Genomic DNA, 16,666 nt, shown 5'->3' with positions numbered 1-16,666 from the left:
CCTTTCTCATCCCCGCCGCTCCTGCCAGGACAGCACTTGCAACCCATCATGGAAGAGCTCATCCTCAGGGATGAGGCTCATCTTTCCTGTCTTCTCTGGGCTGCCTTCTGACCTCCTCTGCTCCACAAACACCTCACCCAAGGAATCAACTCCTGTCTGGACCCACAGTGGCTTCCCTGTCACCAGATCCGCCTCCCTGGGTCACTCAGCATCATGATTCCCGAGGCTCTCCTCCACGCCTTCTCCTGATCATGAACCCTGCTGTTTTCCCTGCTTCAAAGGCTGCCTCTCCCGAGTGTCCTCTGTCGGCTCCCCTTCCTGACCCTGACTTCGAAACCTGAGCGTGATCTGGGCCCTCCTCCCAATTTCATCTCTCTCACCGCGAGTTTAGCACATTGCTGCTGTTCAGTCGCTAACTCATGTCCAGCTCTCTGTGACCCCAAATACTGCAGCATGCCAGGCTTCTCTGTCCTGCACCATCTCCCTAAGTTTGCTCAAACTCATGTCCATCGAGTCGGTGATGCCATCTAACCATCTCATCCTCTGTCGCCCCCTTCTCCACTTGCCCTCAATCTTTCCCAGCATCAGGGTCTTTTCAAATGAGTCAGCTCTTCACATCAGATGGCCAAAGTATTGGAGTTTCAGCTTCAGCATCAGTCCTGCCAATGAATATTCAGGACTGATTTCCTTTAGGATTGACTGATTTGAGCTCCTTGCAGTCCAAGGGACTCTCAAAATTCTTCTCTAACACCACAGTTCAAAAGCATCAGTTCTTCAGCGCTCAGCTTTCTTTATGGTCCAGCTCTCACATCTGTACATGACTACTGGAAAAACCATAGCTTTGACTAGACAGAGCTTTGTCAGCAAAGTGACATCTCTGGTTTTGAATATGATGTCTAGGTTTTAGTGCATCCCATGGATAAATACTCCTACATGCCTGCACTCCCAAACCGATACCTCCAGTCCAAACCTCTGTGACAGCCTTTCAGCATCTCAGATCACAAGCACAAACGCACTAGTCTACAGAGCCCTTAAACGGTAAAATACGTTACTTCTACACCTCTGAATAGTTAACAGATTCTTGTGTTATATTTTCCTTGCTTAAACCACATCTTGGGATGTTATGGTATGAATAAAGCTTCGACACGTCACAGTTGTATAATATTGCATTCATATATGGTTTGACCAGTTCCAAATTGCTGACCTTCGACTTGCTTCCAGATTTCTGCTGTTCCAGGTGAGAATGGAATGAAGGTCCTCCAGAACATACTATTTCTCACATGCACATCAGGTTCCGTTCTCAACAATACTCTTGTAAGGCAATTATTTCCCATACGTACCAATGATTTTTAGACATGAAATTGTCAGTCAAAGAGCACGGACATTTGTCACTTTAATGGACAGTCGGATTGCCCTGCGTGGATGCTGTTTGGGTCTGTACCATCAAGCAGCCTTGTATGGGAACCTTTCCTGACATCTGGATCAAGTAACCCAACTTCTTGATCGGTGCCAATCTGATGGATAAATGACTGTACCACACTGTGGTTTTAATCTGCACTTATCTTATTGTGAGAAAGGTTAAGCAGGCTGTTACTGGTTTAGACTTCCTTGCATTTATTCTCATCACTGTGACCTTTGCGTCCAGATCTTTCCCCTTTTATATTGTCTGTGGTCTCTTTGTTGCTGCCTTTACAGGAGCCTTGAACGTATGAAGTAAACACACAAGTAGCACTTCCTGTGATAACGTCTGCGATTTCTTTCCAGTTTGCTGTCTTTGATTTTGCCTTTCCTGTATTTTTCTGCACAGAATTCTATTTCAGAAAGTTAAATTTATCATTTGTCCCTTTCTCCCGCATTTGCGGTTTCATGTTTTAACATGTACATCTTTTATTCACCTGACATTTTCGTGAAAGGAGACAGGGATGCAATTTTAGTGTGTCTTCAGATGTATTTTCCAGTTATGCCAACATCATTTATCAAACAGTCTGTCTTCCTGAGACATGAAATAAAACGCCAGCTTTGGAGTACACCAGCCTCCCCTGTGAAGCTGGATCTATTTCTGTATTAAAGGCCGCTGGCCCCTGGCTTTGCCTGTGTACACACAGGCTGTCTCCCCCTAGTCTGTAAGCTTCCCTGGGGGGCTGAGACTTCGCTGCAATTTCCTTACGAGCTGATCACTTAGAGGCATGCTCGCTGGAAGAGGAGGTGAGCTTTGGGGGTCCGTGGTTTGTGCCACAGAAAACAGCAAGACCCGCTTCTGCTCCCTCGTCCCCTCCCTGAGCATCACGGGGATAACATGAGCGTCCCAGTGGCTGTCCCTACAGCGGGGGCTGGGGTGTCCTGGCTGGTTCACCAGGCGTGGGGATCCACCTCTTTGAAGCAGGAAATAAGCAAGCCTGCTGTCTGTCCTGGAGGGAGCCACCCTCACTTTATTCCTTTTGTTGTTGTTGAGTCTCTCAGCCGTGTCTGACTCTTCTGCGACCCCGTGGACTGTAGCCTGTCAGGCTCCTCTGTCCATGGGATTTCCCAAGCAAGAATACTGGAGTGGGTTGCCATTTCCTCCTCCAGGGGATCTTCCCAACCCAGGGATCAAACCTGCGTCTCCTGCATCTCCTGCATTGGCAGGCGGGTTCGTTACCACTGAGCCACCAGGGAAGCCCTCATCTCTTAGGGCAACTGCTACAAGCTCAGTGCCCAGAAGGGGCTAGCACCAAGGGGACGCAGGGACTTGCACATCCAACTCACCCAGCAAGACGTGTGGGGACCGGAGATACCCCTGGAAGGCAGCCCCTCCCAAGAGGCACAGCTGGGTGGCTGATGTAGATTTGCATTTTGGAGTCAATAGTATCACACACACTTGAGCACAAAGTAGATGTTTAAGACACTGATAAATCTGATAGAATCAACTACTTTATTGGGTTAATATGAATTTATCACCAGATAATGTAACTGGGAACCATTTATTATTAATAGTATTTCCTACAAAGCAGGTAGTTCCTCATATTATACAGACCTTTGGGATCATTGTCCAAAATATTAGCTTAAAAAATTAACTTAAAAATATGCTTGATAGAATTACTGTTTGACTAGTTGAAACGAATTTCCACTAAATGAAAGAGACTTTTTCCTTTTTTCTTCCTATTTTCATTCCCAGCGGAGTGGGTGTAAGCACTCTAAATCTCTCTTAAACAGATGCGCCTTGTTTATAAAATGGGCATTTTGTTGAAGTGAAGTGAAGCGACGTCGCTCAGTCGTGTCTGGCCCTTTGCGACCCCGTGGCTCCTCCATCCATGGGATTTTCCAGGCAAAAATACTGGAGTGGGTTGCCGTTTCCTTGTTATTACAACTAAATGCTTTAATGATGCCTTGTTACGCGTGAAACTGTAGTCCAGTCAGGACTGAGAACAGTATGCCGAAGGTCAGCTGTGGAGACAAAAACACGTTTCCCCCTCCCCGGAAAGTAGCTGGAGATTGCCAACGGCACTTAGAAGAGTGAGCCTGCGAAGGATTTAAAAGAAGGGAAAACAGAGAACCAGTGGAGAACAGCAGTGAGCCCCAGCAGCGTGCAGTTTAACCACAGTTAGGAAAGACTGTGACATGAAGGACAGGAATGTCAATGCCACGAACATCGGGGTTGTTACTTTAACTGAACACGGATGAGGACTCGGAGGTGCTTGTGTGACCACGTGGAAGCCCTCTGACAGCGCAGGGCCCCCTGCAAGTCAGCCTAAATGTTAACTGCTCGACACCTACAGTTGCCTCAGTTTACCTTTTATTTCTTCCCATGTATCCCCTTTCTTTGTTCTAACTGCAAACGGGATTTTTATCAGAAGATCCTTGCAAGTAACCAAGATGAAGTTCATTTCTGTTTTTTTTTTCCTTATTACATCTTCATATCACCTTTTCCTGGAATTTTCCTGAACGTTATATGATATGAGGAACTTTACAAAACTTCCTGGGCTTAAAGATGAAAATCACTTTATCTACCATATCTTATTAATTAGAAGAGGCTAAAACAGCAACATTACAAACTAAAATATAGTATTAAGAAAATTAAGAAAAATGCCATATGATCAGTGTCATAACAGACATTTTGTCTCCAAATTACATGTAACAATATTGTAACAAAAGATACAAAAAAAGGAAACTCCTCCAATGTAAATCATTGAAGAAAGATAGTACTTTATTATTTAGACAGTAAACAAAAGGGGCACAACCTATGTTCTAGATAATTCCTAACACGTTTGACGCTTAAACAGATAGTTCACACACCTTTAGCAATTCGATGATAATTCCTAACACGTTTGATGCTTAAACAGATAGTTCACACACCTTTAGCAATTCGATGCTTGCTGATTTTTATCTCTTGAGTTGAGAAAGATATAAATTCAACTGCATAATAAAGAACAATCCTACTTTTCTATTATTCTATAAGTAAAGAGTAATGTAACTTTTAACAATGACACTCATTAACAATCTGCGTATTCGTTTCCTTAAATTTATACCATGAGGGATACAGTTGCCATTTTGGAATTGGAATCCACTCTTAGCGTGTAGAAGCTTTCAAACCAGGGACATACTTGCCAAAATAAAAACAGAATAATAAAGTAAAATACCAATATATTTCATTTTCTGTGTGCTGCTCAACAGCAGTGAAAAATATGGCTTTTTAATACTTACTACTATCGAAAAAGATATTCTTGTAGTATCAAATGTAATTTCAAGAAATTTTCAGTATTTAAGTCTTATTTTTTCTCTCTCTTCGAGCAAGGTGATAGGCTGACATCTCGGTGAAGAACTAGAAGCCGTGAAGATGCAAGCTGGTGCGAGCCACCCAGTGACTCCTGGAATGTGTTTATCTGAACCGGAGTCTCCACTTTACATGGAACAGCCAGCGGGGAATGGTGATAAGTGGCATCTGCTCTAACTTCACAAGTTGTTGCTCTAATTATTTTCTCGTGAACCTCACGAATTCCTCTTTCCTCAAATTACTTCAGTTGAGTTAATATCATTTGTGTTCTAAGTGATTTAAACAAGGCAAAAAAACATCCTATTCATAAAAATAGCTAGTCATTCTTAAACATTGTATATGGGCTCATAGGATCCAGAAGGGGAATTAAAGATCTACCTGGATGCTTGCTTGTGTCAGAATCATATATTTATAATATTGGCATTATGGGAAAATGATACATGTTTATTACATTACAATAATATATTGATATACTGTTATTATAATATAGTTATAACTATACTGCTAGTGGTAAAGAACCCTCTTGCCAATGCAGGAGATGAAAGAGACCTGGGTTCAATCCCTGGGTGGGGAACATCCCCTGGAGGAGGGCACGGCAACCCTCTCCAGTATTCCTGCCTGGAGAATCCCATGGACAGAGGAGCCTGGCAGCTACAGTCCACAGGGTCGCAAAGGGTCAGACACGGGTGGCGACTGAGCATAGACATAACTATCCTAATTATACTAATATCAAGAATATAAACTATACTATTTGATTTGGTTCTCACAGACTGGTGAGCATCAAACGCCGTAACATGTGAACACGCTGGTAAACCACTCTCATCAGTTGTTGTCATTATCGTTGCTATTCTATGTACTAAGCTGTTGTTTCGTTTTTCTCTTTCATCCCTGCTAAAGGTACTTGAAGAACAAACTTGGGAGCAAATACATTATGTCTTCTGATCCCTTCACACTGTTGGGATAACTTAGCTCAAATACCATCACTAACTTGAATATCTCTGTCATTGGCACAGCCAAAAAACCGAGACTAGAGCAATTATGAAAGAAGGTGTCATTTATACGTTTAACTTTGATAAATAAGCTATGAGTTCATAAGTTCAAATTAATCAAAAAGGTAGGCACTTTTGACATTTCACTGCCATTCGTCTTTTGTAGCTTTTAAAATGTTATTGATAGTTCTGAAAATGTATTTTCTTTCCTCCATACTTTTTCAAATACTTTTCAAAATCTCTCAAGATGACTTTGGCTTCTTCTAAAAAAGAAAAAAAAAAAAAAAGAAAGAAATTGATAGGTCAATTTTGTGGAGAAATACAACCAAAAGTTTGTATCCTGATTGTAACCCTGAGGTTCGCCCCAGGAAATATTTGAAAATAATCTTGTTTAGATTCTTATTTTTAATTTGTTGGTTAGGTAGTTTTCTAAAGTCTTAAAGGACAATGACATACATTTTTTATATAATAGCTGTTCTCGGTAACTAAAGATGCAAATTGAGATATAAAGTGTATCAGAAAATGTGACCATATTAGCTTGATACTGAATCCAAAAAGAAAAGAAAAAATTATGAAGCTTCCTAACACAGTCATTCCTCATTTGTTATCTGACATCGTCTTTAGTCAGTCCTTGATGCTACTTCTCTTTTATCTCAAGCAGTTTCTATCGACTCTAAATGTAAACATTTATGCCCAGCCAGGGTCGGTGAGCTTGCAAGCAGCTCTGCACAAAAGCAGGCACCTCTCTGGCTATGAGAGCTCGCAGGGGAGCTGGTCCTGCCTTGGGAGGAAGCCTTGCCAGTTGGTGGCAGCATTCACAAGAGCGGGTCATGTTTCCTCTCTTATCTGTAGGTTGGGTTTCAAAACAACTCTCGAAAACAGACTGAAAGGCGAGCTGGAAATGGCACGTGAACGACTGCAGGAAAGCGGGAGGCTTCTGACTACAGCCCCAGACGCCAGAGCATCTGGCGACAAGCGGGCAGCCGCTGTCCTACTTACCTCCTGAGCAGTTTTGCAAAACCAGGGCGAAAGCTGGCTCCTGGAGCAAATGTGCAACGGTGGGATCAGTGAGCTCCGGCTGACCTTCCTCCTTCCTTAACATCTGGGCTGTGTTCAAGGGCACTCCCAGCTGGCCTCACTGCTCACCCCCTCCCCTCCCAGAAAGTATAGCTGTGTCATTTTAGAGCCCCCCCCCCCCTTTTTTTATGTCATCTGCTCAGGAAGTACATATTGAGAAGCAGACACTTTAATTCTGATCTGATAGAAACAAAACAAAAAAACAAATAGAAGATAAACAAGGCTTTAACTCAGCAGCACAGCATCGCAGGACATCAATTTAGCCATGCAAAACGTAAGCTATATTATATTTCAGGGCCAAGAATTCCAAGGAAGAGGGATTTTCTGAGAAGGAACAGTTTTTGTTTGTCTTGATGATTCAGTAATGTTATATAGCCATTAATGTAAACTTTTAATTTCCATCATGGAAAGTCTTTAGGGGAAAAAAGTGTGTATGTGTTTTAATATAGAAACATATTCTCAAAATTCAAACAACAGAATTCAGGGATGAATGAATAAGAAATGTAAGTCACTGGCTGTAGTCACTCTGTAATTGCTTGTTTATATGTTAGTATTTCTTCAATATAATTCTTTTAAAAATGAAAATGTTCTGAATACTGGATTAGCTGTCCTGGAGCTTACCACATAACTGAGCATTATTCTGAGCAGTATTAATTCAATTTTTACACTTTACAGAATAATTCTTGAGCATCAGAGTAGTTTGCTCAAGAATATATACACATAAGAAATCATTTACTTTAGAAAACTCTTCTTCCCCAAAATATTTTTAAAAAGGATTATTTAAAATGCATCAGGATTTTTAAAGAGCAAAATAAATACTAAAGTGGAAAGCTTTACCACTTCCAAGAAAACGATACAGCCTATGAACAAATCCTGCTTTTTCAAACATTTGCAAAGCCATCCCTTGACAGTAAATGATCCGAACAACAGTTACATTCTTTCACGTAAAACATTCTGTTGCACAGCACTGGCATATTACAAAAGCCTTGTGAAATTTCAGTTGAAACATATTAGCAAATATATTTGTGAGGAAAAACTAGCAGTTAAAGTGTAGGAAGACCCCATATGGATCCTAGATGAGGGAAAGTCTGTCCTTGGAGTTCATTCATCACAGAAGGGGTAATGTATTACATAAGCTACTGAAATACATTATTAATTTATTTGTTAATTGTTTTTGAAATACATTATTTAATATAGCAAACTTGATGGAATGCTGCCACTCCTTCTAAAGACTGGGACATACATCTCTGATGTTAAAATCTCTACTCCTAAAATACATTTTAAGTTAAAACTACTCTAACTGCTCATATAATATTTCACTGATCACCTTCAGTTCAGTTCAGTTCAGTCGCTCAGTCGTGTCCTACTCTTTGTGACCCCATGGACTGCAGCACGCCAGGCCTCCCTGTCCATCACCAACTCCCAGAGTTTACCCAAACTCATGCCTATCGAGTAGGTGATGCCATCCAGCCATCTCATCCTCTGTCGCCCCCTTCTCCTCCTGCCCCCAATCCCTCCCAGCATCAGGGTCTTTTCCAGTGAGTCAACTCTTTGCATGAGGTGGACAAAGTACTGGAGTTTCAGCTTCAGCATCAGTCCTTCCAATGAACACCCAGGGCTGATCTCCTTTAGGATGGACTGATCAGCTTAGTCAGTTCATAAATAGAGTCCATCAAGACAAAAGTACTGTCAAAGAGCTACAGGGTTAAGAATTAAAAACAAAACCCAAAAAACTCTCATGTTAACTTTTCTCCTGCTATACACACTTCCTTATGTGAAACAGAGAAGAAAATTAATGGTCATTATTATTATTACTTCCTGGAGAAGGGAATGGCAACCCACTCCAGTATTCTTGCCTGGAGAATTCCATGGACAGAGGAGCCTGGTGGGCTACAGTCCACGGGGTCACAGAGTTGAACACAACTGAGCGACTGACACACATTATTATTACTATTATTTGTATTATGAATTATTGTATATTTTTAATATCATACTTTTATGAAATTGACTACTCTATGAAAGGTAATTAAATTATTCCAGAAAGGACTTTTTGGTTTGGTTAAAAAAAAAAAATCACTGTGTAAGATTTTATATTAAAACAACAACAAAACCAACCAAACAAAAACCAATATTTGTTCGAAGATATGGCCATTTTGTTATCCATTTCGGACCATGGGAAAGCATTTCATCCGGGCTCTAGCTGGCAACAGGCCACGCAAGCAGCACCCAGCCCTGCATAGGGAACAGGTTGGCAGATGTTATTAGCTGACTTTTGCTGGAGAACAGTTGGAAAAATCACAAGGTGTCAAACAAGCTTTAAATAAATAAATTGCTTATTTGGCAATGGAAAGGGAGAAAGACAACCAGTTCTTTCGTTGAGGAAGACTGGGATGTTTCTAATTACAGAGTTCCTTTCTGCTGGTTTCACCGGCTGACTTCTTAATGAGAATGGAAATTGTACTCCCACACTTGCAGCTAGAGGTTCTAGGACTTCAGAATGACAATTAGTTTGCAGTTTTGCTGCAGCTCTGTGATCCTAGAGTATGAGAACACCACTGATAGAGAAGATAAATTCTTCACCCTGGCTTGTCTGTACCTAACCAGGGACTGACTAACTAGTATACGGGGGTGTCAGCTGCCAGCAGACAACTTCTGACACCATTACTGGAACGCTGGTATTGAACACCCATTGGAACAGCTTTAAGGGGCGGGGGACAAAAAACAAAATCCAAGATGGACTTGTTGACATCCAAAGGGCACAACAACTAAATATCCAATGAGTATTTGAAAACTTATTTTGTTTGAAAAGCCAAAATCAAGCGCAGAAATCCTTTCTTTGAATAAATTATTATGGCATGATGCTGGAAAGAGGTTACCCCAGAATCACCCTCTGCTTGCTAGGGTTCCTGAACATTTAGGCAGGTCCGTTCACTGGAAATGATCACAGAGACAACAGAATCGGTCTTGAAGCTCCCAGATGAGAAGCCCCATCAACTCTCCTTGCTGGGTGGACAGCTTGCTAGGCAACATCTGTTACCATAAAAGGGACAGCAAGATCTAAAAGTAATAGGACACACACAATCACACACACGCAAATGTACGTACACACCCATGCCCACTCACAGAAACGCGCACGCGTACACACACACACACACACACACACCACTCATGGAAGTATTATTTTGTAAAGCATGGTTTGTCTAAAATGAAGGATCGACTTTGAACACACCTCTTTGAGGCAAATTCTGGTGATTTCTGTGTCATTGATCCTTCTGCGTTATTCATCAGGAACCGTAATTCACACAGCAACTACCAAAACCAAACCACTACAACCTTCCGCTAAGTAGGGGTCTCTCGGCCCATAATATTAACTAGCAGAGTTTTCAGGTCACATTTCTACAAATATGTTCAAATATTTATCACTCTTTCAAAAATTACAATCTTAAATTATTTTTCTTCAATGTATGACTCCATGACATTGGAAACGAAGACTTTTGTAAGGTATAGACGGCATTCAAAGGCAAACTTCCAGGAGTTAAAACAAAAATTTGTTTCAAATCATTTCATGAAGACGCAATTAAAAACAAACCCAAAAACCCGACTAAGGCTTGTGTCTATAGCCTTTTTCGTTTCAGCAGGATTCGTAGCCTGCTCGGATCTGAACTCGGGGACTCCCACCCTCAATAGCAGCCCTCACAGTCATTTAGGAGACGCGTTATATGGTAGGTCCTAATTTGTAATCGACTTTGAAAGTCACAGAAGCCACGTAGATGGAAATATCTGAAGCATCCAAGGGCATCTTTCACGCGGCACCCGCTGCGGGCGTGTAGTCCGGAGACGCCCACTCCCGCGCCTCTGCGCGCGGGGCCGGGGGTCGGCGGGGGACTGGCCGCGGCCGCGGAGACCCGGCTCGGCTCGCCGGAGCCCGCCCTCTTCCTGGCACGATGGAAACTGCAGTCTTCTCCGCCCGCTCGTCCTCCCCTTTCTCCTGTTACATCTAAACAGACGATTTCAACTTCCCGAGAACCTGCAAGTGAATGGCGCTGATGACGCCCCGGAAAGGGCCCGCGATCGGGCGCGGGGGAAGGGCAGCCCTGAGCGGGTGGGACCCGGGGAGCGCCTGAGGCCCACGCGGCCCGCGGCTAGGGCGCCCCCATCCGCGCCCCTTACCGACCCCGGTTCCCCTTCCAGGAAGGGGCTCGAAGCTGCTATCGATCCTGAGCTCACCGGTGACTAATGGGATGCTCGTAAACAAGCCGCGGGCCGGGCACCAAGGGAACCACCCAGGCGCGAACCCGCAGTGCCGGGGGTGGTGGTGATGGGGGCGCGCGCCCACCCCCAGCCCGGGCACCGGATCCGCGCGCCGAAGTGTGTGCTGCTGGGGGAGGGAATTTCGAGGGGGCAGCCAAGTTCACTGCCTCCTCCGAGCCCTAGCCAGTGGGGCGGCGGCGAGGCGGTGCGGGGCCCGGGGGTGGAGGGGGGGGCTGCCACCGCCCCCTCCCAAGCCCCGAGCCCGGGCTGGCGGTCTCGCCCCTTGATCTCGGTCGGCCTCCGCCCCCTGCAGCGTCCCCTCCCGGGCGGAAGCTCCGAGCCCAATTAATTGAGTCAAAGGCGGGAGGGCCGGGCCCTGAGCAGGCGGCCGGCCCCCGCCCCTCCCGCGCGCCCCTTTTCCCGCCCTGGGTGGCATCTCCTCCGCCGGCCTCCGCAATGAGCCTCTGATTAATGAGGCCCGGCCGCCCCCGCCCCGCCGCGCCCCGCCCCGGCCCGGGCCCCCTGCGGGAGGGGGCGGGGGAGGGGACGGCGGGAAACGCGGCCCCGGGAGAAAGGGGGGCGGGGCGGGGACGCGCGGCCCGCCCTCCCCGCGGCCCGCGCCCATTGGCCGCGCGCGCCGTCCGTCGGGGGGCGCGGCGCCAATGCGGACGGCGGGGCGGGGCGGCCGCGCCGTGTGTGCCTGCGTAACGGCGAGTCACATGTTGTTTTGCTCTTCTTAGTTCAGTCACTCGGTGCGCGATGTGTTACTCACTGTGCGGCGGGGACCGCGACGAGCCCGGGTCGCCGTTGGCAGCGGCAGCAGCAGCGGCAGCAGCGGCAACGGCAGCCCCGGCAGCGGCGGCACGGACCCCGAGTCCCCGGGCACACCCCGGCACCCCGGAGCGCAGCGCGGCGGCGGGACCCGTGCGGCCGCGCGCGCCGTAGGCTCGGTCCCGCGGCTCGGGGACCCCGACTCTCGGCCCAGCCAGAGAGTCCCCCAGGCGCCGCCCGAGAGCCCGGGAGGCAGCGGCCGCGGGCAAGCCGGGCCGCGGGGAAGGGGGGGCGGCGGCCACCGCCCGCGCCGGGCACCTTCTGGGGCCCCGGATCGCAGAGGGCGCTGCGCCACCGCACGGGTGCCGGCCCCCGCGGGGCCTCCCGTTCCGAACCTTCCCCACCTCCTGGGCCCGAGGGACGCGGGCTCCGGCGGGCGAGCAAGGGGTGGTGGGGAGCCGCCCGCGCCCCCCTGCACTCCGTCCCCCGACCCCCAGCCCCGCCCCCGGCCCCTCCAAGCCGGGCCGGGCGGCGCGGCCTGAAGCGCCCGCGATGGCGAGCCCGCCGGAGCACGGGCCCCCCGGGCCGGCGGGCGGGGACGGCCCCAACCTCAACAACAACAACAACAACAACAACCACAGCGTGCGCAAGTGCGGCTACCTGCGCAAGCAGAAGCACGGCCACAAGCGCTTCTTCGTGCTGCGCGGGCCCGGCGCGGGCGGCGACGAGGCGGGCGCGGGCGGGGGCCCGGCGCCGCAGCCGCCGCGGCTCGAGTACTACGAGAGCGAGAAGAAGTGGCGGAGCAAGGCGGGCGCCCCGAAGCGGGTCATCGCGCTCGACTGCTGCCTGAACATCAACAAGCGCGCCGACGCCAAGCACAAGTACCTGATCGCCCTCTACACCAAGGACGAGTACTTCGCCGTGGCAGCCGAGAACGAGCAGGAGCAGGAGGGCTGGTACCGCGCGCTCACCGACCTGGTCAGCGAGGGCCGCGCGGGCGCCGGGGACGCGCCCCCCGCCGCCGCCGCCACCTCCGGGTCCTGCAGCGCCTCCCTGCCCGGCGCCCTGGGCGGCTCGGCGGGCGCCGCTGCGGCCGATGACAGCTACGGGCTGGTGGCGCCCGCCACGGCCGCCTACCGCGAGGTGTGGCAGGTGAACCTGAAGCCCAAGGGTCTGGGCCAGAGCAAGAACCTGACGGGCGTGTACCGCCTGTGCCTGTCGGCGCGCACCATCGGCTTCGTGAAGCTCAACTGCGAGCAGCCGTCGGTGACGCTGCAGCTCATGAGCATCCGCCGCTGCGGCCACTCGGACAGCTTCTTCTTCATCGAGGTGGGCCGCTCGGCCGTGACGGGCCCCGGAGAGCTGTGGATGCAGGCGGATGACTCGGTGGTGGCGCAGAACATCCACGAGACCATTCTGGAGGCCATGAAGGCGCTCAAGGAGCTCTTCGAGTTCCGGCCGCGCAGCAAGAGCCAGTCGTCCGGCTCGTCGGCTACGCACCCCATCAGCGTGCCCGGCGCGCGCCGCCACCACCACTTGGTCAACCTGCCCCCGAGCCAGACGGGACTGGTGCGCCGCTCGCGCACCGACAGCCTGGCGGCCACCCCGCCCGCCGCCAAGTGCAGCGCGTGCCGGGTGCGCACAGCCAGCGAAGGCGACGGCGGCGCCGCGGCGGCGGCGGCGGCGGGGGGCGGGGGCCGGGGCGGCGGCGGGCAGCCCCCTGAGCCCGGGCCCGGTGCGCGCGCCCCTGAGCCGCTCGCACACGCTGAGCGGCGGCCGCGCGGGCAAGGCGGCGCTGGCGCCGGCAGGGGGCGGCCTGCAGCACAGCCGCTCCATGTCCATGCCCGTGGCGCACTCGCCCCCGGCGGCCACCAGCCCCGGCAGCCTGTCGTCCAGCAGCGGGCACGGCTCGGGCTCCTACCCGCCGCCCCCCGGCCCGCACCCGCACCTGCAGCACCCCCTGCACCCCCAGCGCCCCTCCAGCGGCAGCGCCTCGGCCTCGGGCTCCCCCAGCGACCCCGGCTTCATGTCCTTGGACGAGTATGGCTCCAGCCCCGGGGACCTGAGGGTCTACTGCGGCCACCGGAGCAACACGCCCGAGTCCATCGCTGAGACGCCCCCGGCGCGGGACGGCAGCGCGGGCGAGCTGTACGGCTACATGACCATGGAGCGGCCGCTGAGCCACTGCGGCGGCCGCGCCTACCGCAGGGTCTCTGGGGACGGCGCCCCGGACTTGGACCGAGGGCTGAGGAAGCGGACTTACTCGCTGACCACGCCTGCCCGGCAGCGGCCGGTGCCCCAGCCGTCCTCCGCGTCCCTGGACGAGTACACCTTGATGCGGGCCACCTTCTCGGGCAGCTCCGGCCGCCTGTGCCCATCCTGCCCCGCCTCTTCTCCCAAAGTGGCCTACCATCCTTACCCCGAGGACTACGGCGACATCGAGATTGGCTCGCACCGCAGCTCCAGCAGTAACCTGGGCACGGACGATGGCTACGTGCCCATGACCCCCGGCGTGGCCCTCCTGGGGACGGGCAGCGGGAGCTGCAAGAGCGACGACTACATGCCCATGAGCCCCACCAGCGTGTCGGCCCCGAAACAGATCCTGCAGCCGCGCCCCGTGCCCGCCGCCTTGCCCCCTGCTGGGGCCACGGTGCCCACGCCCGCATCGGCGGCCGGCAGGGCCTTCCCGGGCACCGCGGGCAGCTACAAGACCGGCTCCCCGGCCGAGAGCTCCCCCGAGGACAGCGGGTACATGCGCATGTGGTGCGGTTCCAAGCTGTCCATGGAGAGCGCCGACAGCAAGCTGCTGCCCAACGGGGACTACCTCAACATGTCCCCCAGCGATGCGGGCACGGCGGGCACCCCGCCCGACTTCTTCTCGGCCGCGGGGGAGACGCTGCGGTGCGTGCCCGGCTACTGCTACAGCTCCTTGCCCCGCTCCTACAAGGCCCCTCACGCCTGCCACGGCGACAGTGACCAGTACGTGCTCATGAGCTCGCCAGTGGGCCGGGTCCTGGAGGAGGAGCAGCTGGAGCCACCCCCCGGCCCCGCGCAGCCGGCCAGTGCCTTCCCGGCCGCGGCGGCTGGCAGCGGCCACCCCCAGCCACTTCACCCCGTCGTGCCTTCTTCTGGGAGGCCTGGCGGTGGCGGAGGCAGCCGCCCCGACGGCTTCCTAGCCCAGCGCTGCCGGGCAGTGCGGCCCACGCGCCTGTCCCTGGAGGGGCTGCCGGCCCTGCCCCGCATGCACGAGTACCCGCTGCCCCCCGAGCCCAGGAGTCCTGGCGAGTACATCAACATCGACTTCGGGGAGGCCGGCGCGCGCCTGTCACCCCCCGCGCCCCCGCTCCTGGCCTCGGCCGCCTCGTCGTCCTCGCTGTTGTCCGCCAGCAGCCCAGCCTCGTCCCTGGGCTCCGGCACCCCGGGCACAAGCGGGGACAGCCGGCAGCGCTCCCCACTCTCCGACTATATGAACCTCGACTTCAGCTCGCCCAAGTCGCCGCAGCCAGGCGCCCAGGGCCGGGACCCTGTGGGCTCCTTGGACGCCTTGCTGTCCCCCGAGGCCTCCGTGTACCCGCCGCTGCCCCCGCGCCCGGCCGCCCCCTCCTCGGCCCTGCAGCCGCCGCCCCCGCCGCCCCCACCAGGCGAGCTGTACCGCCTGCCTGCGGCACCCGCCTCCCAGGGCCCAGGCGCGGCCTCCTCCTCGTCCTCGGACACGGGGGACAACAGTGACTACACAGAGATGGCCTTCGGCGTGGCCGCCACCCCGCCGCAACCGATCGCGGCGCCCCCGAAGCCCGACGGTGCCCGCGTGAGCAGCCCTGTGTCCGGCCTCAAGAGGCTGAGCCTCATGGATCAGGTGTCGGGGGTCGAGGCCTTCCTGCAGGCCGGCCAGCCCCCAGACCCGCACCGGGGGGCCAAGGTCATTCGTGCGGACCCCCAGGGGGGCCGCCGCCGCCACAGCTCCGAGACCTTCTCCTCGACCACCACTGTGACCCCCGTGTCCCCATCCTTCGCTCACACCCCCAAGCGTCACAACTCGGCCTCGGTGGAGAACGTCTGTCTCAGGAAAGGCAGCGAAGGGGGCGGGGCCGGGGGCAGCGTCCTGGGTGGGGGCGATGAGCCCCCCTCGTCGCCCCGCCAGTTGCCTCCGCCAACGCCTCAGCAAGCGCGGGCCTGGACGCCGGCTCAGCCCGGCGGCGGCCTGGTTGGCTGTCCCGGGGGCAGCAGCTCACCGATGCGCCGGGAGACCTCCGCCGGCTTCCAGAACGGCCTCAACTACATCGCCATCGACGTGAGAGACGAGCCAGGGCTGTCGCCGCCCCTGCAGCAGCACCCGCACGCGCAGATGGGCGACAGGAGCGCCTGGGGCCGCACCCGAAGCCTCGGGGGTCTCATCAGCGCCGTGGGTGCCGGTAGCCCTGCCGGGGTGTGCGGAGGGCCGGGCCCCGGCGCCCTGCCCGCGGCCAACGCCTACGCCAGCATCGACTTCTTGACGCATCACCTGAAAGAGGCCACGGTGGTGAAAGGTGAGGGCCTGGGCCGGGGAGGAGCGCGGGCCTGTGGGGTGCTAGAAGCCGCTTCCCTTCGGGGGTACCGTGACCTCAGTGCCCGAGTCCTGGCGCAGGGCTCTCGCTTTGTTTTGCCTTTGTCCCAATGCAAGTCTTTCCCCAGAGACCTCGCCAGAGCGCTTAAGTCGCCTTTGAGTTGAACAGTGAGTTTTCCGACCGGGGAGGCAGATCTGTTTTCTTTGGCTCCAGAGCCCCCCTCCTCTTCCCTTCTGTGAACACCTGGCGGGGGGCGGCGCGGGCGGGGCGGGGTGGGGGGGCAG

The 16,666-nt window shown here is 53.3% G+C and overlaps 1 protein-coding gene and 1 long non-coding RNA gene across 2 annotated transcripts in view; one reads left to right on the top strand and one right to left on the bottom strand.

Annotated features, from left to right (window-relative positions):
• Positions 1-4,156: 4,156 nt before the first annotated feature.
• On the bottom strand, positions 4,157-11,605 carry LOC139186253 (uncharacterized). Its single transcript, XR_011569818.1, has 2 exons — positions 11,044-11,605; positions 4,157-10,843 (listed from the first exon to the last, which is right to left on the bottom strand). It is a non-coding gene; the product is annotated as an uncharacterized lncRNA (long non-coding RNA).
• Positions 11,606-11,794: 189 nt separating this feature from the next.
• Positions 11,795-16,666, top strand: part of IRS2 (insulin receptor substrate 2) — a 30,564-nt gene continuing 25,692 nt past the window's right edge. Inside the window, 2 exon segments of the mRNA XM_019971846.2 lie at positions 11,795-13,523; positions 13,525-16,364. Of these exon segments, the coding sequence (XP_019827405.2) occupies positions 12,391-13,523; positions 13,525-16,364 (3,973 nt within the window). The 5' untranslated portion in view covers positions 11,795-12,390.

This window comes from Bos indicus, chromosome 12, assembly GCF_029378745.1.
Source record: "Bos indicus isolate NIAB-ARS_2022 breed Sahiwal x Tharparkar chromosome 12, NIAB-ARS_B.indTharparkar_mat_pri_1.0, whole genome shotgun sequence".
In the NCBI taxonomy this organism is placed as follows: domain Eukaryota; kingdom Metazoa; phylum Chordata; class Mammalia; order Artiodactyla; family Bovidae; genus Bos; species Bos indicus.
Note: the sequence above shows the minus strand (reverse complement) of the source record. Positions and strands in the feature narration are given on the sequence as shown.